The sequence below is a fragment of the Apodemus sylvaticus genome, chromosome 6, assembly GCF_947179515.1.
Source record: "Apodemus sylvaticus chromosome 6, mApoSyl1.1, whole genome shotgun sequence".
NCBI classification, from domain to species: domain Eukaryota; kingdom Metazoa; phylum Chordata; class Mammalia; order Rodentia; family Muridae; genus Apodemus; species Apodemus sylvaticus.
In genome coordinates, this window is record NC_067477.1 from 70,708,781 (window position 1) to 70,734,797 (window position 26,017).

Genomic DNA, 26,017 nt, shown 5'->3' on the forward strand with positions numbered 1-26,017 from the left:
GGCTGCTTCTGCTTAGACTCCTCCCTCTCACCAGATCCTCACTTGGGAAAAGAGAGGAAAGGTCAAAGTTCAGAGTCCCAAAGATAACCAGCCACCAGATAGCCTCTACTACTTTAGCTACAAATAGGTCTTTTCAAAAGATGTATTACTAGACATCTGTGAGATCTTAATATTTAAACAATTTAATTGCTTAGATGCTTTTTACCTTATTATCTCTAACATGATCATTTAAACCACCTTGTTTTTGACAGTGATTTGATAAAATAACAGCCATGCCTTAATTTCTATGACAAGTCCTCTATCACTAGGCAGGTGAGATTAAACATGTTCTTCTTCTGCATATACAAGCACCGAGCACAACAGATCAAAATCACAAATTAAAGGAATTATGCTCATATATAACAAAAATTTTCACTCCTATGTCTTGACCCAGATATTCTTCAGCTGCATCGAATGTCTGAAATAGGCTGTTTGAAGCATGACACAGAGAGCTTATTCTCAATTAACTATGATGTCTTTTCATCATTTTTAAAGAAAATGCACATTTGAAGAACAGGATTAGACACAGTCATTTTTTTAAGCCACCCCAAAGAACCCACAGGACAAGACTAGCACTTCGATCAGTTTCCATGGTTACTAGCAAAAAAAAAAAAAAAATCACACTGCAGATAATATTCCAGTACAAGTTTGAGGCCAAAGCTGTTCCAAGGCTTGGAGAAGTCTTATGCTTTCTGTTTGGCTGACAGGAAAAATCAAAACCAAGAGCAACCTATTCCCATGGAGGGGTCCAAGCAACCTTCTGAGACTCCCTCAGGACTTCCTCCCTTAATCCAAACAGGCTGTTCAGGAGCCAGAGGCAGCAATCCCGATTGCCTGCTGGACTGTTAGCACAGTTAGCAGTCCCTAGCTTCTTATCTACCCCATGATTCCACGGATAGCCCAGAGGACTGGCGCTCCCAGCCTGCTGGAAAGGGGCTGTGATTTACTGCTGGATATCACAGACTACACCTCCAGCTCCTTAACTGGCTTTACAAAACTACAAAGGAAGCTTAAGGGAGGGCAACAAGAGAAAGACTTTCTCAAGAAGCTTCTTTAAAAAGAACTATTAAAACCAGCAATCCACTTCTCCTTTTTTATAAAATTGGTTGATGTGGCTAATTTGGCAAAGCCTATGAGAGATGGAAGAGGAAGCAAGACATGGTGCGAGGCCCAAGCTTCTGGTTTTTATCTGTTCGTGCCAACAATAAACAAAGGCTCTCTAAAACTGCTTCCCTTCATCTGAGTGCTCTGACCCACTTCTGTACAGCAGTGCTGACCCCAGCCCTTTCACACACTGCACCTGCCAAAAGGGAATGAACACATATCCTGACCAGAAGGAAACACGCTGGAACACAATCTAGCATGTGAAATAGTCCACGGCCAAAATTAAAGCTTTAAAATGCCACAACCTAAAACAGTACCATTACCAACTCAGATTTATTTTCCCAGCCTTTACTCTTATTGAAGTTTGTTTTCTACATTCTTAGGCACTCCACTGTATTTTCTAGCATATAACACTTTCATACACAAGCTTTGAGAATGTGCTGCATATGTTTTAACTGAAAATTAAAAGTGCTGAAACACAAATGCTTCTCTAAATATAATTCTTCTACGGCAAAAATGATCATTGGCAATTTGTGGGCATTTGAGAAAGCAGTGGAACTCGTTCAAAACTTTGGAAATGTCCACCACAACAAATCTACTTTCATCATTTACCAGAGATGTAGCAATGGGCCAGGCAGCAGTGGCAACTCATTTAAGATGCAGCCCTGACACCTGGGTCATCTAATGGCAGATGAACATATGAAGGGACAAAGAGGAAATGATGTGATCTGAAACCACTAAGAAGGCTTCACAGAGGAAGTGATATCAACCAAGAAGCTGAGAGGTAATAGGAGCTGACACAGAAGGCAAGGAAGACATCTAATCAGTACAAAGGGGTACAGTGAGTCCAGAGGGGGAAACTGGGTAGAACCAGCCCTAGGACCTGAGCTACACAACTTGGGCAGAAGCCTGGATGCAGTAAGAACATTTCTACAGTGTGATAAATCACTATTTAATTCAACAGGAGGGAGCTTAGAGTGACCAAAGTAAAAGACAGAGGTTGCTTTTTGGTTTGTGGTAGTGTTGTTGTTGTTGTTGTTGTTTCTCCATTTTGTTTTGTTTTGTTTTGTTTTTTGAGACATACTTTCATGTGGCCCAAGCTAGACTCAAACCTGGTATGTAGATGAGGATAACCTTCAATTCCTAATCCCCCTGCCTCTACCTTCTAAAATGTGTAAGTTATAAGTGTGTGCCTCTGCAACTGCCAAAATTATAAAGTTTTACCTAGATTCATAACAGAGAAATGAGCTATTTCTCCAGTTAAAAAGACCAACAGTTGATGACTGTCAGGTGAGAATGGAGTAGGAGAGTTAAGACCACAGGTTGGGGCAATGTGAAGGCTGCAATACTCCCTCCATCAGATGTGAGTCCCATGTCCCCTCCTATTAACCCTGGGAAAGCACATGTCAATTTTGACTGTCTAACTAGGTTAGGTCACAAAAGGCCATACAGCTTGCTCCTTAATGACCAGGACACCAACTTGAGAAGCACTTAGTCACCAGCAAGGAGCTCCACCACACTGTGGCTGCCGAGCTCTGGACAAGACAAGGCAACAAGTAGTAACCATGCTAGCATATGCCATTCAACAACCCTGGCCAGTCACCCCAGCCAGTACCAAGCACACGAGTAAAGTACTCTAGATAACCTTTTGGGTCTTCACCATCGAAGCTGTAGCACTATTCAGCTATTAAAAACAAAGACATCATGAATTCTGCAGGCAAATGGATGGAACTAGAAACTGAGTAAGGTAACCGAGACCCAAAAGGACATTGCATGGTATGTATTCACTGATAAGTGGGTATTAGCTAAGTGCAGAATACTCATGATACAGCCCACAGAACCTAAAAAGTTAAACAAGAAAGAACGTCCAAGTGAGGATGCTTAAATCCCACTTATAGGGGGAACAAAATAATCATGGGAGGCAGAGGGAGGGAGATACTTAGGTGGGAGAGGTAAGAGGGAGAGAAGGGGGACAGGGACAGGTATTGAAGGAGAGATAGGACAGAGGCCCAGAGAGCCAGGAGAATGAATGCAAATATGCACCTGCTGGTGGGGAGGGGTTAGGGGGAACCTCTAGAAAGTCCCAGAGACCTGGGACGGGGGAGGCTCCCAGGACTCAATGTGGAATGCCCAACAGTGGGGATATAAAACCCAAAGAAACCACCTCCAGTATTTAAGACAGGGCACCCAGTGGAGGGGTGGGGACATTAACCCACCTACAAAACTTTTGAGCCCAAATTGATCCTGTCTAAAAGAAATGCAGAGACAAAAAGGAGCAGAGTCTAAAGGAATGTCCAACGACTGACCAGCCCAACTTGGTGGGTTCCAGTCCTTGACACTATTACTGATGCTATGTTGTACTTGCAGACAGGAGTTTGGCATGGCTGTCCGCTGAGAGGCTCCACCAACAGCTGACTGGGACAGATGCAAATGTATAACCAAACATTGAAAGGTCAGGAACGCCTATGAAAGAGTTGGGAGAAGGACTGAAGGAACTGAAGCAGATGGCAACCCCACAGGAAGACCAACAGTATCAACTAATCTGGACCCCTGAGAAGTCCTAAAGACTTCTCCTAAAGAACCAAGGCCCATATATGCACATATATGTAGCAGAGGGCTGCCTTGTCTAGCTGCAATGGGAGAGGATGCGCCTAATTCTGTAGAGACTTGATGCCCAGGGTGGGGTGGGGGGAATATAGGGGAAGCACCCTCTCAGAGGCAAAGGGGAGGGATATTGGGGGGGTAAACTCTGCAAAGGGGGAGAGGAGGCAACATTGTGGATGTAAATAAATAAAATAATTAATAAAATAAGTAGAAAGATCAGGACTGGCATCTCTCTCCGGGGCAGAAAGGGAAGGGTGTAAGGATGACTGAAGAAAAGAGATTTAATGCGAAGAACATGAAAGAAGCTATTGACAAAAGTCGCTTTTCAGTGAAATGGAGAATGGGAGATGGAAAAGGCTTGTAAGTAGGAAAAGATGGGAAGAGCACCAGTGGCCACTAAGAGAAACAGGTCCCAGGTGAGCCATGCAGCACAGGCATGGTGGCACACTACAGTTCCAGGGTCTGAAAGCTAAGACAGGAGAATCACAAAACCAAGACCAGGCTCGGCCACAAAGTGAAACCCTGTTTAAACAAAGAAAGGCACACTGAGGAGGCAGGGTTGACTTGAGAAAAGTCAAGAGTCAAGTAGAGGGTCCATAGAAACGGGAAACAAGAGTCTACTAAACAGTCACTCAGAGATAAAGCGAGAAGAGCAAGGTCTTTCCAATTGTGTAAGCACTGTCACCATGCTGAGCACAGAGCCTAGGTGCCCACAGTCCCTCAAGACAGGAATATGCCACATAGTGAAGACTACGGAAAAGCTGCTCATCAGAAATGCAGTGGATGAATGCACACATAGCTCTGCAAATATCAAATATTTGCAGGAAAAAAACATAATTAGGATTTATATTTTTACCCTAAAAGTATGTCAGTTTTTATAAAGATTAAAAATATTTTTAGAATCTCTCAGTAGATGTAAATTTCAATGCACTAATAAAATATTTCATATTAAGGATTATCTTTGAAGGAGCTGGAGAGATGGCTCAGTGGTCAAAAGCACTGACTGTTCCTCCAGAGGTTCTGAGTTTAACTCCCAGCAACCACATGGTGGCTCACAACCATCTGTAATGGGATCTGATGCCCTCTTCTGGTGTGCCTGAAGACAGCTGCACTGTACTCATACAAATAAAGTAAGAAAAAAAAAAATTAGGTTAACAAACCAGAATGCAGTCCTCTTACAATACTGATGCTAAAGAAAAGATGAAACGAACTTCATGAACTTTACTTAAGTACTTGCGTCTAGATTTCCGTGCAAGCTTGTGAGAAACATCCTTTTACTACAGAATCACATCATAACTGCATTGCAGATAATCCTGTACCAGCAAAGACAAGGACCTCATCTTAGCACTGTCAGCATGCACCGTGTGCTAGACACCTTGTGAGCATTCCATATACATCGTCTTGTTCTAAAACTCTATGAGGAAGGCAGAGGCAAATGCCATTCAGTATAAACGAGTCAGCCAGAAACAGGCCCAGCTCTGCCTAACAGCAAAAAGCTAGAATGTGAACCACTTAATGCAGAAAATACCATTATGGGTGGGAGCTACATTAATATGTTCAACTTTTCCAACCCCCAAAACTACATCATTTTGGGATTTAGGGTCTCATATAACCCAAGCAGGCCTTGAAGTAGAACTTGCTCTGTGTGGTGAGGGTGACCTTGAATTATGATCATTCTGCCTCTGCTTCCCAAACACTAGCTAGGATTATAGGCATGTGCCACATACCCAGCCAGAACCTGACTCTAAAACTGTCAAGTTCATCACAGAACTGCAAAGGCTTAGGACAATGTTAGTCACATGGGAAGGACATCTGTGAGAAAGCAGCACAGATGGAGAGGAGAACACATGAAGGCATTATGTGAGCACAGGAAAAGACAAATATTTTCAGATAAACATCAACGGAAAAGATAACCAAAAGACAAATTCTTTGAAGATAATACTGCTTCCTTTTCCATTTTCAGATCCAATTTAAAATCTACTTAGTGAGTCATTCTAAAAATAGAATGTAAGAACTTAAAATTTTGCTAATAGTCAAGTAAAATATACATTGACTTTTACTTTAAAATATTGTTAACAGAAAGTGTTAATCTAACTGTTAACACTAAAACTTTGTTTGCAACTTACTATAGGATAGACATTATAGTAAGTATGTTATATGTATCATCTCATTTAGATTTCAATTATTTGTGATAAATAAAAGCACAATTTATAACCATGCTATAGAGAACGTATTCCATACTTGAATCTATGTATATTTTTTATTGGAGAAGTACACTCTCTTTACTGAACTCTTCACGGTCATTACGCACCAATCAAAAGCCAGCACTTGGGAGACAAGAAGCAGTAAGAACAGAAGTTTAAGGTCATCCTTAGCTATGCAGCAAATCCAAACCCAGTCTGGGCTATATAGTGAGTTTGAAATCTAACCTAAGCTATTTTTGAGACCCTGTCTCAAAAAACAGAAACAAATAGCTCACTATGTGACTAGACTTAGACCACCAGACTTAGAAACTACAGATTAAAGAAAAAGGGGACAAAAAAATCACTCTTTCCCAAATGTTCACAAAGCAGCAGAAGAGATAAGTAAACCTTTCTGATGCAGGATGTGGGGGAGCTGTGCTATTCCCAGAGGACAAAGACAACTAGAGGAAAAGGAGTTTGTTCTACCCATACTATACCTGTAATGCATAGGACGTGTTAAAGTGGTCATCTGCAGTGCCCAGGAGTGGTACTCTAGACTAGCAACACACTAGGATCAAAGGAACAGCAGGAGCCTGGAGCAGCTAGTCACGCTGCACAAACAGGAAGCAGGGAGCTATGAAGGCTGGTGTGCAGCCTGCTCCTTTTATATAGTCCAGCTCCAAGCCCAGAGACCGGAGCCACCCCCTTCCTATCTCAACTAATCCAATCAACAAAATCCTCACAGGCATGCCTATGGGCTAAATAACCCCTCACAGCTGTGCCTGGAGCTTTGTCTGGTGAGTCCAGATCTTGCCAACTTGAAAATTAATACTAACCATCAGAGTCACTAAGTTATCACAAATGTTCCCACCTCACATCACTTTGAAAAAAGAAAAAAGAAAAAAGAGCTCAGTACTTACACCCTGAAAATCGACTAGATACTCAATTCAATCACAAAATAAAGATTATTTTGTGTTACACAAGCCTTAAACACTGTACTAGCTGCTGCTGGAGGTAGCCAAGACTTGAGATACTGGGATAGAGGAATGAGACTATCCATTTATTTGGTTGGTTGGTTGGTTAGTTGGTTGGTTGGTTGGTTGGTTGGTTGGTTGGTTGGTTGGTTGATTTTTAAGTCCAGGAAAGAGGCTTCAGTAAGGGTGAGAATAAGAGACAGGGAGAGACAGACAGACAGACCATGAGAAGAAAGCCAGAGGAGCTCAACAGCAATCCCAAGAACAAAGGAAATATCAGATGTCTATAAACTTTGGGAATGGGGAGAGGGAGTTTTACATCATGTAATTTAGTTCAACATGGTGTATGTAACAAAGAGCATGGGAAAACAAGGTGCTGGTTAGAACCATTCATTAGGGATACTTGTTAATGCTGTCCCAGGGAGACCAACAGGGAGGTGAGGCCTGAACTCTGCAGGCATTGAGATCTGGCCTCTAAAGATTGACTGATCTCTAAAAGAGGCAGACTATTGTTTTAACAGAGCCTAGTCCTTCTCCATTGCTATGTAAAGAAAATGAACTAAGAAACATGTCATGGGACTTATTCTATGTATAGTGCTATCTGTGCTAATATAATTAAGTGCTCAATAAGTGTTCGTTATAAAAAAAAATACTAGAATGACCACATGAATGCAATAATAATAAAATACAAACAGTGCCATTGAATTTCACAACACTGGGGAAAGACCCTTACTTGAAGGGAATTCAGACACTTTATTGACCTACCCTCAGAGAAATGCTAACTGATAAACTATTTGTGTAAGCACTATAAGCAACCAGCAGATGCACATTAAGACAGTAGCTGGATTTTTGTAAGCACTCAATCCTGCCTCCCTGCCCCCCAACATTCACACCCTTGTACTATATCCAGGATAGACATAGAGGTGGCCTGGAAAAGAGGACACAGAACTCTGCAGAAAACTGCACATAACACTCTTGTAGAAATGTAGAATGCTTTGCGTGAATAGCAGCAAAGGTTTGGGGTATAACTCTGAACAGGACAGCTATGTGCTTCCAACAGTTATAAGTGAACTGACAGGGTCCATGGGAGGAATTGGAGCACAGTCAGGAAGGGTGTCACCATGGTGTGCTTGTCTGTCAGCTCTCCAATGGCAAAGACTGTCTGGTCAAACACAGTATCTGCAACAAAGTAGGGAATTACAGTGGGAGGTAGAGTATTACAATGGGAGCAGTAGAAACAGATGCATACTGGGAAGAATTGAGACAAGGAAATGGGTGAGAAAATGCAGCCAGAGTGCAATCAATGAAAGCTGTCGAACTCACCAACATAGCGTGGCCTTCAGTACCTCTTTCCATGAAAATCAAATATGACTCCATTCATGAAAAGGTACTTAGATATTCACACACACACACACACACACACACACACACACACACAGCTGCTTCTGACAGCTGTTGGCCTTTCTGTTTCCTTCAGTCTGAATCAGTGCTCTTTCCAAGTGTGCATTAAAGTTATACTAAAGGGGCTTGAGAGACCGTGCAGCAGTTAAGAGCATCGGGCTGCTCGTCCACAGGATCCAGGTTCGATCCCAGAACACACCTGACATCACAACTGTCTGTACCTCCAGTGCTGAACGCCCTCTAGTGGCATCTACGGGCATTAAGTATGCCCAAGTGTTACAAAGACATGATGCAGGCAAAACACTCATATACATAAGAATAACAAATGAATGCTTCTAAAGACTTTTTAAAAAATGATACTGTAAAAGAATAAAACATAAAAGTAGTTTAGAATAGAAGAAAAATCAAGAAATAGGATTGTCAATATTAAAGGAGAGTAGACAGCTAACGTTAGAGAGAGAGGGAGAGAGCTTTATTTCCAGTGTCTGTGATGTGTGAGCACCATGTGAACACAAGTCACACACATACACACATACACACAAAAACTGTTTAAACATATCACTAGTGTAACATGTCAGTACACGCCTGCAATATCAGCACTTAGAAAGTTAAGGGAGCCAGGTGGTGGTGGTACACACCTCTAATCCCAGCACTCTGGAAGGCAGAGGCAGGCAGATTTCTGAGTTCGAGGCCAGCCTGGTCTACAGAGTGAGTTCCAGGACAGCTAGGGCTATACAGAGAAACCCTGTCTCAAAAAAACCAAATCCAGAAAACAAAAACAAAAACAAAAACAAAAACAAAAAAGGAAAGCTAAGGGAGAGGGAGTGTGCACTCAAAGGCCAGCCTGGATACAAAACAAGTGCTGAGGAAATAAATAAATAAATAAATAAATAAGCAAGCAAGCAAGCATGCAGGCTCGACCGTTTACTGGCTTTTCCTTCCCTCATGACGGCTAAACATGCAAGTTGATTTTCCTTTTCTTCCAAACTCCACTGAAATAAGGGGGAAAGTCAGCTAAGACTAAACTATCCTGTATTTAAAACTAAAACAGAAACAGGGCTATTAGCACATCAGACATCTTTAAGAAAACTCCAAATCTCTATCTAGGTCCATGGTTTCAGACTTAGCACTGAACCATCCAGAGGGTTCAAACAGACAGCACAGCGTTCTGGGGCAAGGGTAAGGTCTGAAGTAGGGCTGAACTTCTGTGTGTCCAGAATTAGAGAAAGCAATCTCCAAACGTAAACTTAGAAGGTTAAGTAACTGTAACTGAGCAGAGGGGCAGGCAGGGGAGAGTAAGGCCTGTTGAGAAACACAAATGACAAACAGCCAGAGTAGGAGAGAAAATGAACCACATGCAGGTCAGCACCTGCTCCCAATGAGAACAGACACATGGTTAAGAGAAGCCACCTCTAAACTGAGAACACGCCCGGCCAATTTCCAAGCATGCAGCAGCTTTTACAGCCAACAGCCAGACACATAGTTGTGACAATTTTAAACTTTAAAAGCCATAAAGAAAACCTTAAAAGCTTCGAGGGGGGAAACAACACATTATTACAGAGTAATACGAATCAGAAAAGCATTCTCATTAGCATTTCAGAGGAAAATGGAATATTGTTTTCAAAATTCAAAAAGTGATTGTGAGCTTATAATTCTACATCTTCATTTAAATTATCAAATATCAAGAGATCTTCAGAAACTAAAGAACTACAAGAGCTGACTTCCTGTTTGTACTCATCTGCTACTTCTTTCAGGACAAAGTATCTCCGAAGTCCAATAGGCGGCACCCGGTGACAGTGGCAACAGTGCCACGCCCACCGCCTGTAGCTCCTTCCCGTCCTCCTCACACTCCTGCCCCCCACTCTCTTAAGACTGAGCTGAACCTCCCAAAAAATCTAAAAACTATCTTCACCTTATTATGCCACAAATTCTTTTTTGCTATTAAAGGTAAGTAAGTTTCATGACTAAGACAGTTTTAGCCATTAATCTGCCTACCAACCCACAGAAGGACTCAAGGACACATCCAGAAAAGCAAAAAAGAAACTGAGGGAAAAGGACAAGATAAATGAGATGCCAGAATGGCTGTCCCCAGAAAGGGAGAGAGCTGTAAGGAAACAGGCTTAAATTTTACTTGAGGGTAGACTTTCCTCGATGCAGCCACGCAACCTTAAAGAAACACTGCAGCATCTGTTTTCTACATGTTCAGTTAGGATAGCTGGCTCTACAGTGAATACAGTGAGTGATTTAGACAAATACTATGAATGTGTAATATCCTAACACTGTCAGAAACAAGGGCTCAGATCTTAAGATGTGACCATACCTAGCTCTGATTTCTAGCAAATTCTGAATTCCTAGTTCAGCAGTATTAATTAATTCTTACCTGTATTTTGCATATATATGAATTTATACTTTATATATTTCATATAGTAATATAAAATATGATAGAACATTTTTAAAACCCAGTAAGTTGAAAATAAGAAACCATATGAAATAATATTTCATAAATATGAAAGGGATATTAAAATGAATTATAAAATAGATATGTGCTATCAACTAATGACTTGCAGGGTTAAATATGTTCAGTGTTCATTTTCATTCTTATTTTAATATCTAAAAAACAGATAATATCTATCTGAAATGAGTATAAATATTCCTAAAAACTATAGCTAAAATAAAAGACAAACATGTTTTCTGAAGAACATTTATATAACTTGCTTAGCATATAAGAAAATAATGTAAGACTGCCATTGTAGGGCCAGCAAAATGTTTCAGCCAGTAAAAGCATTTGACACACAAGCCTCACGGCCTGAGTTTGATCCCAGAACCCACAAAAAAACACCAAAAGATGGAGCATATCTGTAATCCCAGAATTCCCGCTGTAAGGTAGAAGACAGAAATAAGAAAATCCCCCCAGAATCACAAGCCAGCTAGTTTAAAGTATGTAGCTGTACAGAGCCATATTGGGGCAGTCTTGCACTTGGTCAGAGTTTGACTTTGGTCAAGGTTAACTTCTCCCAGTTAGCCAGGATCCTGCTCCACCTAGGGTGGAGTGCTCGAAGTAAAGGTTAAGTTCATTGTTCCTCCAGGTCTAGGAATTCCTGAATTAAACAGGTGACCCACCCAGCTGCCGGAGCAGTCAAGACGAGGACCTCCAAGAGAAGCTAGACAACTTCCACCGGAACTCAGCCTGGAGTCTGGGGGGAAGGGTTTGCCCAAACTGTTAAAAGGTCTGGCGCCATTAAAGTTTACGGCTTTGATCAGTGAACATTGACTTAGCCGCACTTTCTTTTCGCCCCTCTTCCCTATAACCCCAAAATTCTCTCAACAGGTAACCCAGTTTACATGTGGCTGCTGGCGGCTACATGTAGCTGCAGCAGCAGCAGCAGAACACACACACACACACACACACAAGAAGCCTTGCCTCAAAAACAAGGTGAAAAGAACCCAACTTCCAAAAGTCCTTTGACCTCCACACCCGTAACATGCACATGCCTGCACACACAACACAGTATTAGTTAATACTACTAGTAAATACAATTTAAAAAGTGAAAGGAAGAAAAGGATGTTATTGTAGCAGGCTGCCGGGGAGGCTCATTGGTAAAGCATCAAGTTAGAAAGCATGAGGCTCTGGGTTCGACCTTCAAATCCCTGAAAGAAACCCTGCTATAGGAAGAACAAACCCAAATATTTGAATAATCATATGAAAACCTACTACTATAGAAGCTTCCTAAACTATATACAAATATAAAAGGAATTTAAATTAATTACCATATAGTGGGGTAGGCAATATTCCAACTAGAAATTGCCGCCTTCTACTACCTACAGTTCCAGGAATGGGTAACATCTTGTTGGGTAGTTGGCAAAGATGTCCCACAGACAAACACACACAAACACACACACACCTGCAAACATCACAAGCTCTTGCCAAGGTTTTAGTTACTCTCCAGTATTTGATGATATGGCACTATTACCAAAGACAACACTTGCTTACACCACTGAACATGGAGCAACTGAGCTGGTGCCAACTTCACCCCCTCAGGACCTGAGTTCAAAGTACTGGAAAATACTAACAGAGGGAAAAAGTAACCATCAATTTCACCTATCAATCCTAAGACCTACTTCTGCTTGAAGATATACTAGTACAATTGAGGCATAAATGAGGTAGTTATCAACCACTCCTTGATTGCACTTCAGGGCTACCCCATGAGAGGCCTGACCCTGCTAATGTGGCCAACAACCTGAGACTATATAGGTCATAGTCCTGGAGGAAAACCTAATACTATTATTCTGCTAAAGGAACACAGCAATAAAACCACACTTAGTGATGTCTCATTGCTAGAGCCATGGACCAGTGCATCGCCCAGCCCTCATCAGAGGGTTCTTCTTGCAGCAGGTGGGGAGTCGCATAGAGACCCACAATTGGACAATGTGCAGAGAGTGAGAGACTTTGGAGCACTCAGTCATAAGTGGGATGACCTCACCAAACCCCTCTCCTTAAGACTCAGGGATCACTCAGGGATACATGCAGAAGAGGAACCAGAGGTATTCTAAGAGCCAGAGGTGTTAGGTGACTGCAAGCAAGAGTGCCTTCCAGTCACAACAGGACTGACACTGGAACAGATCCTGCACAGGGTAAAACTGGACAAAACCCCAGTGCTGAGCAGGGAAGTGGACACAAAGCCCCACCCTGGAGGAGAAAGCTGCCTGCAACTGATCCTGCTGCAAACCTGAATATTGGTGTTCCTCAGGGGCGTGGCACTGGGTATATCAGCCACACTCCAAAGGGAAACACAAAATAGACTCCATGATTTCTGTTAGTTAGTGCATGCTTTGTGTTTCAGTGTGGGTTTGTTTGGTTTCTTTGATTATTTTTCTTAATTGGTTTTCTTTATTTTTTAGGTTTTTATTTCTATGTTTTTAAAAGATTTATTTTACTTATTATATGTAAATACACTGTAGCTGCCTTCAGACACACCAGAAGAAGTCATCAGATCTCATTACAGATGATTGTGAGCCACCATGTTGCTGGGATTTGAACTCAGGACCTTCAGAAGAGCAGTCGGTGTTCTTAACCACTAAGCCATCTCTCCAGCCCTTTTTTAAAAAAATTTCTTTATTTTTTAGTTCATTGACTATTTTGGTTTTGTTTGTTGTTTGTTTTTCCTGTTTTTGTTTCTCAGAGAGAACATGAAGTTGAGTAGGTAGGGAAATGAGGAACCTCTAGAAGGAACTGGAGAAAGGAGAGGATATGATAAAAAGTTAAAAAAAAAAAAAAGCCACTGTAGTGGGCTATGGAGGTCAGGGTTGGCCGCCAGAAGAGATAAATAAATCCTATTGTCCTTTAACTGGACAGTAGGAGAAAAGGGGAACAATCTAAAGATTCACTCAAAAGAAAAGTGATCGGCCATGAAAGCAGCAGCCAAACTCTGTTCCCAGAGCCAACACGGCAGCTCACAAACTGCAGGCGACTCCAATGCCAGGGAGCTGACCTCCTCCGGCCTTTTCACACACGATGACATACACTCACACAAACACACATACATAAAAACTACAAACCTTAAAAATTAACAAGGGCTATCACAAAATACACATGAATGTGTGGGTTTAATTTTTATATGAAGAGATGAAAAGGTATACAAATGTACAAAAAGCTACCCAGTTTGTTAAACATATACAAAACATATACAATTAACTAACCGGTTAATCGTATGTTATGAAAGGGAAAATAAACAATCCTTCAGTCTTACGTTATACACACAGTCTACTCAAGTTCGGCTCCAAAGAACTAACTCTACTTTCAGAGTATCTTTTAACTTGTTTTACTGAGTTAAATAAGTTGAAACTTGTTTCTGATGAAGCAGGCAGACATAGGAGCATATGTTTGTAATCTTAGGACCTTGGAGGTTGAAGCAGAAGGATTCTGAGCAAGCTTGAGCTACAAAGTTAAGTTCTAGACATGTTTGGGAGTCATCCTATGGCCCTACCTCCAGAAAAAGAGTTGAATCCAGACTACTACTATCACAGATACAGACTGTTACAGTAAATTTTTATTTTGAAAGATGGCCTCTGTGTAAGCTCATGAAAGCTACCATGGGACACGGGTCAACATGTAATTGCAGCACCACTGTTACTACATGGAGCTGTACTGATGGCAGAGCTTCTAGTCCCTTAAAAACATGCCCTGACTGAAACACAACTGTGCAGCTCCAGGCAACAACGCTTGATCACTGCATTAAAAACATGGCAATGCATTAGTATTTCTATGGATGAGCACCTACCGAGTCATTCGCTGCCAGTGCGAGAGCGAGGTTCACTGAAAGAAACAAAGAAATCGGTTTAGTAACTTTCCTTCTATGAAAATTAACTTGCCTTTCAACACGTCCCTCCCTTGTAAAGCAAGGATGGGGAGACAATGCCAGAAGCAAAAGAACAAAATAGAAAATAACCTTGCAACCACCAAGAGACACCCACCCCACGCTGAACATTTTATGGTTGTGAGCCTAGCCTTTAACAGCTGAGCCATCTCTCCAGCCCGATGCTGAACATTTTAAATAGCCCATCTATAATCTGTTACAAATTTATCCAAATATTTCACCTAGTTTTTCTTAAAGTAATGTTAATGAAATGTACAGTTCACTTTCAAAGTTTATTTATAAAAATTAACTGTTTGGTATCTAATAGATGTAGCCATTCTCCTTTTAAATAAATAGTGTGCTAGGTATAGCTCACACATACACAAGTGTGATACGAAAGCCTGGGATGCTGTGCACAGAAGGAGGTGAAGAAGATAATGGTGTAGGGCAGAGTATGGCGGTCAAACTGCCTACGCCAGTGATTCGAGAGACAAGCAGGGGAGGAGCAGTATGCCCCAAGCACAGTAACCAGCTCTGCAGTCAGGCTACAGTGAGAGCAGGGAGCCTAAAGCACTGCATTTGCAAGGCTGATAAAATAAGTCCTCAGACCGCCAAGTTCCACAATGTGAATCCCAGTTCCTTGCAGAGCAATGCTGTCAGTTCCACCAGGACAGCAGTTACAAGCGGAAACTTCAAAGCAGACCTGGATCTGAACTCAGCTCCACCACCTTCTAGTATCGTCTAACCCTGACTGCTTTTTAAAATAAATGCTGATGCAGGTATCCGTAGAGCTACAGGTTTTTATCCGTCAGACTGCCTCCTCCTCTATAAAATAAAGCTATCTCCTACATTTATAAGTGTTGTGAGGATTAAAAGAACAAAGTATATAAAGCTTATTTAACCTAGGGCATGGTACTTACAGATCTATTCATACATTACAAAATAATTTGAATTCCAGATTGATAGTAGGTAAATCATCAAATTTTAAATACAAACATTTTTTAGATGACCTCTTCGGCTGATGAGGCTAATGGCACAGAGCTATATGTCACTAGAACCTTCAAAATACATCATATTTACTTGCCAGCTCAGTAAGGCTGACAAAGTCAATACATGACTTCTAATGGGTAGGGCTACAAGAAATTCTACAAGAATATTATTCCTTATAATCTCTTTAGAAATAAAAGATTTCTTTTGGAAATAATTCTAAGTCTTGGGTATGGATCTATTTTAGAACTCTTGGTGTTAAAACACCATCTTAGTGACAAATTACAATCACACACACACACACACACACACAAAGGCCCACAAAAATATTCTCCATCACTAGTATCTGGATAAAGAAGATGTGAAGTCTGGATGCCTCAGAGAGGAGATGGCTCCAAATAGGTAAAGTGCTTGCCACACAGGCACAAGGACCTGGATGTGACTGGGAAGCACTGGGAAGAACAGAGGAGAGACAGGCGGATACTGCAAGCTCAGTGGACAGGCAGCCATTGAAAAACTGTGGACAATAACAAAGACGCCCGATGCTACCCTCTGCCCTCCACACACATGCACCTGAACACAGAACATAGGTCTTGGTGACTTTATCAATACTATAAATTATGTGATTAAATGAAAAACAAACACAGTAAAAAATGTTCTATTGGAAATATTCAGGTATAGGTACAATGACAGACTAGGAAAGAACAGACATAATTTATTATACAATTACTAGATGTTTCAAAAGTAACAGCAACCAATTACTAGGCAGTTCTATGGAAAAGACACTGGGCTAAGTGGTCAGTGTAACTTGCATATCATGCTCTGAAAGAGATTCCTAGTTAAGTGAACAGAATATCAGTAGACAATCTAACTACTTTTTGCTCTATTAAGTAGTAGGCAATCTGGTAAAGAAAGTGTTTAGTTCGGTTCCCAGCCATTATCAAATCCTAGTATTAAGGAACCAAGGTCAGAAACATCACAGATATGAAGCCTGAAGGGTGGCCATTTACCATTTGCCATGCATTTGAGAGCACCGCTTATTCGTCAGGAGGGGAAGGAACACCTTACAATACCTGCAGTGGTAGACTTTCCAACGCCACCCTTTCCAGAGGCCACAACAATAATTTCTCTAACACCTTCTATAGGCTTCTGCTTAGGAAGTCCTCGGGACATGATTTTTGTTCTTCTTTGTTTCAAGGCCTCACCCTCAGCGCCTAATAACTTTAAAAAAAAAAAAAAAGTTGATTTAAACCAATCATTCTCATTACTGGATTACTATGCTGTAAAAGAGAAAATAACCCAGAGTTTGGGTTTAACAGGGCTTTCTTTTCTAATAATGTTCGTTGCCATAGATCTAGCCTTTAAGTGCTCTTTATTAAATGCTAATCTCAATGTCAAAAATAAAGTGTTCAGGCTGAAATTTGTCTGCCAGTGTGAGGATGTTAAAAATAAAATAAAATAAATGGACTTTTACCGAGTTAAGCCCTCCGCAGATTTTTCCTTTTCCTTAACCTATTCACGAAATAACCCCAAAACAAGAGAGCAATGTGCAAGACACGCATCCATACTCGGGACAGTTTGGGATCACATGCCCCAGCCACCTTCAAGGAAAGCCGCTAGCGAGAGAGCGCAGGCGCCTGCGGTCCGGCCCGCACCAACCCCGCCCGCGCTCGGCACACACCTGGCGCCCACAACCCAAAGCTCGGCACCCCCGGGGCGGGACAGCGGCCGCGACACCACCCCGGAGTGACACCCCTCCAAAGAGCAGCAAACACCGCCAGGTCCCCATGGCGCGCGGCTCTTGCCCGGGCCAGGGTGGAAGCACTCCGCCCGGCGCGGAAAAATGACGTCACGTAGCAACCCTTGGCTTCCCTTGCCTGGAGATGAACCTGATTGGTATTTCTACAGCTCAGGAACTCCATTTGTTTCAATACTGTTTGTCATCAACTACAAACATTTTTTTTTTTTTGCAGCGTTTGACCAGATATTCCCAAAGCCTTTTCACATATAACATTTTATTTTATTCTTCCAGAGAAAACAAAACTTATTAGGAAAAAAAAATTTTTATGTTTGAAGGTTGGATTTATTCTAGGGATGAACCCAGGGCCTCCTTCACACACTAGGCAAGCACACTTACAAAGAGCTACATCGCCAATCCTCCTCTCTTGTTATTAATTTAAAAACTGAGATTTAGAAATTGTAATAAGACATCCCATCTTAACAAAAATGGGAAATGCTGGAACTTGAAGATTAACATCCTTACTGCATGTGGTTACTTCAGCAATGCCACTGTTAAGATTATTACATTTTACACGTGCGCACATACACACACACATTGCGTGTGACCTACAGTACAACTGTGCACTAAGCTAGTCCCCGCATGTATGCTTCTATTGCTAATGGTCCACAAAAGAGAGGTGAGGATCCTTTTCTAGATTCCAAAATGTCTCGCAAAATCAGAAAATAGAACGAGTAAAGAAGCCTAGTGAGAAGGAATTTAAGGGCGAGGCTAGCGGCAAAGCATGTGCATAGTATATATGAGACCCCAGGTTCAATCATCTGCTCGGAGGATGGAGTAAAAAACGGAGCTTGAGGAAGGAGGGAGGGCGGGAAAGAGGGAAGGAAGGAAGGAGGGAAGGAAGAAAGGAGAGAAGGAGGGAATGGAATTTATCCCGGTAGAAGTAAGAACCTGTACATATAGATCAGATAATCAGCACTATATCCAAGACAGATAAAAGAGCAAAAGCGAGCTCTGTAAGAAAAATAACTCACACACTTATCCAAACCCAGATCCACTTAAAGATGGCCGGTGGTATGGCTACAGTTTGCCTTCGATAATCTGCATAAGACTTCTCAAGGGTTTTTCTTCGTTTGCTTCTTATTTGTATTTGTCATATCAAGGATTCAAAATCAGCTTATTTTTCTCTGATCTGATTCTTAATTTTAATATTTTTATTATGGGCATAACAACATCAAAGAGTTGCCTTAAGGATTAATACTGCCCGTGAAGTGCATTCCATTTCTTACGCTCTGGAACGCCTCCAGCTTCTTGCAAGCTCCCGCCAAGCTCGGGCCCTTGTTGTTTCCTTTTTCTCTGCCTTACACTAGGCTTGCCTCTTCCAGCTTGCCTGCTCTCACATATTCTTTTGTGGCATGTGTCCTCATATAGCTTCAGATTTATTTCCAGCTCAGTTTTTTTATAATGAATAGGAAAAGGCATAGTTTAAAAAGAAACTATGAACCATCGCTATAATCTGTTCAGTAAATACCGAATGCCTACTTATTACATGCCAAACACTAGTTTTAGAATATTCTACATTGCACCAAATATAACATCCCCCTGCTAAAAGATATGGTTCAGAGCAAACAAAGAACAATAATGGTATGGTGTGATATGTAAGAAGAAGTGTGCTGAGCTCTACAAGAGGAACCTGGTTAGTTAAGGACAGGTCCTGGGTGAGGAGATGCCTGGGTGGAGGTAAAAAGTGGGGACAGGCTGAAAGAATAGCTCTGGAGTTATACGAAGACAGGGAGTGGACTGTTAAGAACCGCGGATGATGTGCACCCCACATATATTTATGCGTATTGCGTAAATCAAAAGTAAAAACCATGCTTCTCAGCTAGTAAAAACAAAGACACGAAATTTGCAGGCAAATGGATGGAACTAAAAGATACCATCCTGAGTGAGGTAACCCAGAGCCAGAAAGACACTGATGTATGTACTCACTGATAAGGAGACATTGTCCATAAAGTACAGGATAACCAGGCTACAATCCACAAACCCAAAGAAACTAAGTAATAAGGAGGGCCCAAAGGAGGATACATGAATCTCACTCAGAAGGGGAAATAAAATAGACATCAGAAGTGGATGGAGGGAGAGACCTGGATGGGAGAGGGCATGAAGAGGGAAACAGAGATGGGGATCAGGTGTGAAGAAGGGGAGAAGACTGGGAGAGAGAAGGGAAATCTGGCGGGTCAGAGGGAAGCATCCCTTAGACTAGCCAGAGACCTGGAATGGGGGAGGCTCCCTACACATCTGTAGCAGATGTGCAGCTTGGTCTTCAGGTGGGTCCCTTAACATTGGAGCTGATGCCTGACTCTTGACTTACTGGATCCCATCCCCCTAGTTGGACTGCCTTGCTGGGCTTCAGTGGGAAAGAGAGCAGCACTTGGTGCAGCTGCGATTTGATATCCCAGGGCAGGCTGGTACCCAAGGCGTGGGGGTACCCCTTCTCTGAGGAACTAATTGGGGAGGGGTTGGGGGTAGGGAGAAAGGACAGAAGAGGGGCTGCTCTATTTATTGAAAAATAAAAAAAAAAATAAACAAACCAAAAGCAAGAATTACAAATAATCTTAGGAATTTTTTGAGGATAGAGTGACTGAAAGAGATCTAAATGGAGGAGTGCATTGTTTTGTTTTGTTTTGTTTTGTTTTGTTTTGTTTTGTTTTGTTTTGAAACAGGGTTTCTCTGTATCTCCCTGGCTGTCCTGGAACTCACCCTGGTGAGATATCTGCCTGCTTCCCGAGTGCTGAGATGAAAGGCATGTACCACCACCACATGGCTGAGATAAACAGGTTTTAAATAGGCCTGAAACATGATCAGATTGGTGTTTTAGAGATAGCATTATGAGGATGCACTCAGAATCTTTTTCTCACATATAGAACCTTATACATGACATGAGCAGAGGAGAGGGAGACACATAGGACTAACAGGAGAAGGAAGGGGAAACATGAGAGGCTTCTGGGAAATGAATCTGGGCAAAGAGCATGATGTACATGAACAAAACGGCTTTAATGTATCACCGTTCAGCCTCTTAGATCTTCAGGAGAGCAGTGGAGATGTTCGCTATTTCTTCTACACCAGCCACTCTTCCTCACATGCAAACCCATGTCTCTTCTCAAAATACACTCTCCCTTGCAGCCTAAGAAAGCTAAGTTGTTTGTCCCAATTCCCATAATAATATCTTGCTTAAAGATTGATGAGAGGAAATAACCTGGACCAATCAGAGTTTTCCCCCAGAGAATTTGAAAGCTCAAAGTAAGAACTGTTACTAAGGGCTGGAGAGGAGATGGCTCAGCGGTTAAGAGCACTGACTGCTCTTCCAGAGGTCCTGAGTTCAATTCCCAGCAACCACATGGTGGCTCACAACCATCTGTAATGAGATCTGATGCCCTCTTCTGGAGTGTCTGAAGACAGCTACAGTGTACTTACATATAATAAATAAATACATCTTAAAAAAAAAAAAAAAAAGAAAGAAAGAAAGAAAGAAAGAAAAAAAAAAAAAGAACTGTTACTAAGTTTAAAATCGCATTTGTCCTGATAGAGCTTAAATGACTTTTCTGTTGTGTACATGGACAAGCAGTGAGAATCAACGGCACTCATGGGGGGAAAACCCACATCATCCATGATGTGGGCAGAGGAGACCGTGAGAGGCAGAGGGAGAGAGAACCACTGAATACAGCTTTCCAGCTCTGGTCTGTAGGGAGATGTAGCTTTATTTTCTGACCTCAATCAAATCTATGAGATGTATTCTCATCCACCAAGTAAACTGTCTCTGGGTCTTAGCCTACTGTTGACAATATATGTTGTTTATGGTGAGAAACCTTTTGAATATCAGATTTTTCTCTGCGTAATCTTTCTACTTCATACAGGCCTCCTCAATCTAGAAAAATTGTTTGGCATCATGTCTGACTCAGAAAATCTTAACAGAAAAACTTAATTTCCTTGCCTTTGAGTGGGAACAGTGCCGGCAAACGCAACAGATTTGGAAAAATCTAGATGATCACACAAAACTGAGACTTTTGGCTATACTTGGTTTCAAGAAGCAGAAAACTCAACCTTGGCGGTGGTGGTGCACGCCTTTAATCCAAGCACTTGGGAGGCAGAGGCAGGCAGATTTCTGAGTTGGAGGCCAGCCTGGTCTAGAGTGAGTTCCAAGACAGTCAGGGCTACACAGAGAAACTCTGTCTAAAAAAACAAAACAAAACAAAAAAGCAGAAAACTCTACAGTAAGCAAGTAGGAACATACTAATTCTACCTGGACAGTTCAGAGGTAGACTCTACATATCAGGGAAATGGATCCACAGTGTCAGCGTAGGTCAAACTAATTCTTTCAGGGGCATCACTTTGGCTTCTTTACTTGCATCTCCTCACAGCCTCACAGTGGCTATGGGGCCTGCAAGAATCAAGAATTCATAAGGAATCAAAAGTCATAGGAATCAACTTTCATAAAGGAAAATATTGGCATGACAGAGGTTGTGGGTTTTCCTTTTATTTAGGAAAAGGAGTCACACAAATGTGTGTATGCACAAGCATATTTGCATCCCCAAACTGGATGGGACTAGATCACAGGACCAGTCTTTGATAGAAAAAGAAGCTGAGAAATCACGTTTTCATGTGTCTAACGTGTCGATCAGGGCAGAGCAACAGAGAAGGCAAGCAGCAGTGACTGATGAGTGAACCCAGTGAGAATCTGTCCTGCAAACTTCCTCACAGTGTGGAGGGGAAGGAGCTGGGAGCAAAGTGGGTGTTTCCATAGTCACCACCCTCCCATTGCTGAATAAAGGAGCATCTGTCTATTCACTTGTACACAGAAGGCACCCACAGACCCAATGGGTCCATCTAAGTGCAGCTTGGTGAGCCCACGAGCTTGTGAGAGTCCTTACAGGAACATAGACGACTCACAGGCAGCCACACTTGAAAGTCCCCTGAGTGACTTGCTGGCAGCTGTACCACCCAGAAGTCCCTCTCCAGTCAATTGTGTGCTGATTGTGAGGTAGCAATTGAAATCTCAGAAAGCACAGAGGCAGAGGTTTCGTGAGGACCTCCCAAGGCCCCCAAGGGGCTTTTAAGTCCCATGATCCTTTCTCTTCCTCCCAAGAGGGAATCTGGATGAACTAGACAGAGTGAGGGCCTTAGGCAGGGAATAGCTGATGCTCTCCTTCAAGACATGGATGGTTATGTCTACATCAGAGGAAACATCTGCATTCAACTATACAGCCTAAAAAGCCAGTTACTCACTGCACATCTCCTGTGCGGATTCTAAACACAAATTCAGCAGAAGTGCAAGTGCCCTGTCAGGCAAATAAATCTCGTGTACCATCGTCCTGCTCTGTCATCTGGCTGAAGGCAAGCTGATCCTGAAGAAAACTCAAAGTCTCTTTGGCAGCCACAGGAATAATTAGACAGGTGGCATTTTCATGGTATAAACTGAAGACCTTTAGGATGAATTCACTACATCATGTTCACATCTGGATATTGCAGACTTTTTACACTTAACTACAACTCAGGTAGAACCTACTCAGAGAAGATTTATGTTTCCATGGTTTTGACAGAAATATAAATAAATAAATAAATAAATAAATAACCAACCAAATAAATAAATAAATAAATACTGATCCCAAGAGAGTAGTCTTCAGAATGGCCTCTAGTTGGTACCTATGATAATGTCTTATATTGTTTTCCAGGAAGGATATTTTTGAGCCTTCTAAGTAAGCACTCCCTCTTGTCCCTTTAAAGGAATCCTTGTTAAAGAACCAAGGACTTCACTAAAAGTTCAGGTACTTTAGTAAATGTGGAGTTTGCCCCATCCCTGTCTGCAAGTTTGGGTGTGCCTCAGTGGCAGCAGGGACCCTGCTTGTCACTCCCTTGCTTAGATCCCTAGGAAAGAATAAACCATGACATGCTCAAGAGCAGCAAAGAGGAGGATTAGGAGCTCAAGGTCATCCTTAGCCACATAGTGAAGCTAAAGCTAGCCTGGGCTATCTGGGACCCCGCCGAGGTCAACAACAAAAGAACAGAATGTCAAAGACAATTTCCTATCTCTGTTGAATATACAGAATTAAGCTCAGAAAATATTCCAGATTCCATCAGTGTGCAGTGTCTCTCCATAACAAGACTTCTAGTCCTGTCCATATGTTCACCAAAAACAGTTTCTCACACCCAAGGGATTTATCTGAGCAGCATCCTGACTCCACTTTGCCCAAGCATGGTTTGTTTCCAAACATCTTTGTTCATGACTCTAAGCATAAAACTGGCTTAGCTAATATAAATTTATACACTAAAATTTAGAATAAATTTCTGTTTAAATAAACAGCTTTCCTATGAACCTAGCCCTTTGTGGAAAATCCGGCCCAGAAGTGTGTGAATTTTCCCACATCAAAAACTTTGTTGGCCTTTCCTCAGTTTACACGAGCTATCTTTAGTAAACAACTTCCCCATTCTGTTCACTGGAAATTTTAAAGGTATGTAATTAGGGTGGCTAGATTTCTGAAAATATGCATTCAAATGACTAAATCTGCCCCCATAATGTGACAAGATTTTTTAATGCAAGTATCCGAAGCCAGATATATCGTAGTTGACTTGACATTTGAATCCATGGTTTCTAAGACTGAACTAAATCCTTGGACAAAGGTCCTAGCCTGGCTCTAGAGCTGAATATCACCCTATGTGTTGTGTTTAACGCTTCAAAGTTGGGCATGTCCTAAAACAGAAACCACACAATCAGAATCTGGAAGAATCGTTTGTCCCACAAGGCAAATATTGCTGTGCACAGGACTGCACTGTGTCCAGTGCTTCTCTTCTTTGATCTTCTTTACACTGAACCTGTCCACTTGTTTGGTTTTCTTGGCAAGCCGTTCCTATTCGTCCATTTTTAGAGATTAGAGTTGCTACAGACTTTGTCTGAAAGCCTACTTCATTGTGTATTCAGATGAGAATTCGTAGTCTCATTCTAGAGGACACACAAAGGACAATGACAAAGCAGAACCCGTCAAGATGCCAGATTGTCACATCAGCGGATGTGCAGTTCTGCCGTCTGTAGTTTTGTCAGTTCACACTGCTGACAGAATGCATGATGACTTCTACAATCATGAGGCTTCGATGATATCTGCATCTGTTTGCTGCTCGGGCTCCCAATCTAGTTGTTGCATTTATTAACCCTTTCTATTTGGAATTTGCTAACCATTCACAAAGATATTGTAACTTAGGTTACAATAAATGCAGTAGATCCACATTTTATTTAATACATGTATATCAGTAAAGAATGCCTACACACCAAGGTAATCTCTCAAAATACATTATATATTCTAATTTTGAGTAATAGAAAAGAAGTAACAATTTTAAGGAATATAGTATTCTTGGCTAGACTGGCGAAGTAGAACATTTAAAGCTGGGAATGTAGCTCAGGGGTAATGACCTGCCCTGAAACTGAGGTTAAATTCAATGCACTCACACACATACACACACACACACACACACACACACACACACGAGGTTTATCTTTTCTACTACTTTTCTTCCACTTAGCTCCATTGTTGCCCAAAGTACATGAATTTACAAGCATAATGTAGGTTCATTTCCCATGGTAATTCCTACAACTTAATTAAATTACATTTTGAAAAGAATAGTTTGGTTCACCATGATACAAGTGAACCTACTCCCACTCCTATTATAGTATTAATTCACTACTATAATATTAAAATACCCACTAACTATAACTCAACAGATGAAACATTCCTGAAGCCAGAATCATTCCCTCCCATTTACCACTTTGCCAGGTTTTGCTAGTTTCAAGACAATTTTACATAGAAATGTGTTAAGAAGGGCTTTTAGTGTTCTCTGTATTTTGACAGCTGATATTTAGCCCTTGTTAAGAATATATAAACAACAATGGAGTACTATTCAGCCATTAGAAACCATGAATTCATGAAATTCTTAGACAAATGGATGGAGCTAGAGAACATCATACTAAGTGAAGTAACCCAGTCTCAAAAGATCAATCATGGTATGCACTCACTGATAAGTGGATATTAGCCTAGAAACTTTGAATGCCCAGAACATAATCCACAAATTAAATGATGTCCAAAAAGAATGGAGGAGTGGCCCCTGGTTCTGGAAAGACTCAGTGCAAGAGTATAGGGGAATTCCAGAACAGGGAAGTGGGAAGGGGTGGATGGAAGAATAGGGGGGTGGAAGAGGGCTTATGGGACTTGCAGGCAGTGGGGACCCAGAAAAGGGGAAATCATTTGCAATGTAAATAAAAAATAAAATAAAATAAAGAATATATAAACAAACAAAAATATCCTCTGAGATACTCTACAAAGATTTGGCTGATTGATGAAAGTCAAGGACTTTATTATACAATTACATATTTAATCTTCTTTGCAAATGTCTAGCCATATACAAGATCTTCTCTTTAACCGAGGTAATTTTATATTACCTTGAGGCAGGGATATATGCTAGTAATGTGTTCACTGAGCTGTCATTTCAGTTACCAGTATAGCAAATGCAATGACATTTGCTAATGAAACCCACACACAGGTGTACTCATTTAAATCACTGCATTTTTCTTAAATGACTTTCTAATGTGGC

The 26,017-nt window shown here is 41.5% G+C and overlaps 1 protein-coding gene across 1 annotated transcript in view; it reads right to left on the reverse strand.

Moving 5' to 3' along the window:
• Nubpl (NUBP iron-sulfur cluster assembly factor, mitochondrial) overlaps positions 1–17,472 on the reverse strand; it is a 221,917-nt gene extending 204,445 nt beyond the window's left edge. Inside the window, exons 1-3 of the mRNA XM_052185869.1 lie at positions 17,327–17,472; positions 16,719–16,866; positions 14,584–14,618 (exon numbers count right to left, since the gene is read on the reverse strand). Of these exons, the coding sequence (XP_052041829.1) occupies positions 14,584–14,618; positions 16,719–16,866; positions 17,327–17,434 (291 nt within the window). The 5' untranslated portion in view covers positions 17,435–17,472. The remainder of the gene's footprint in view (positions 1–14,583; positions 14,619–16,718; positions 16,867–17,326) is intronic.
• Positions 17,473–26,017: the final 8,545 nt, after the last annotated feature.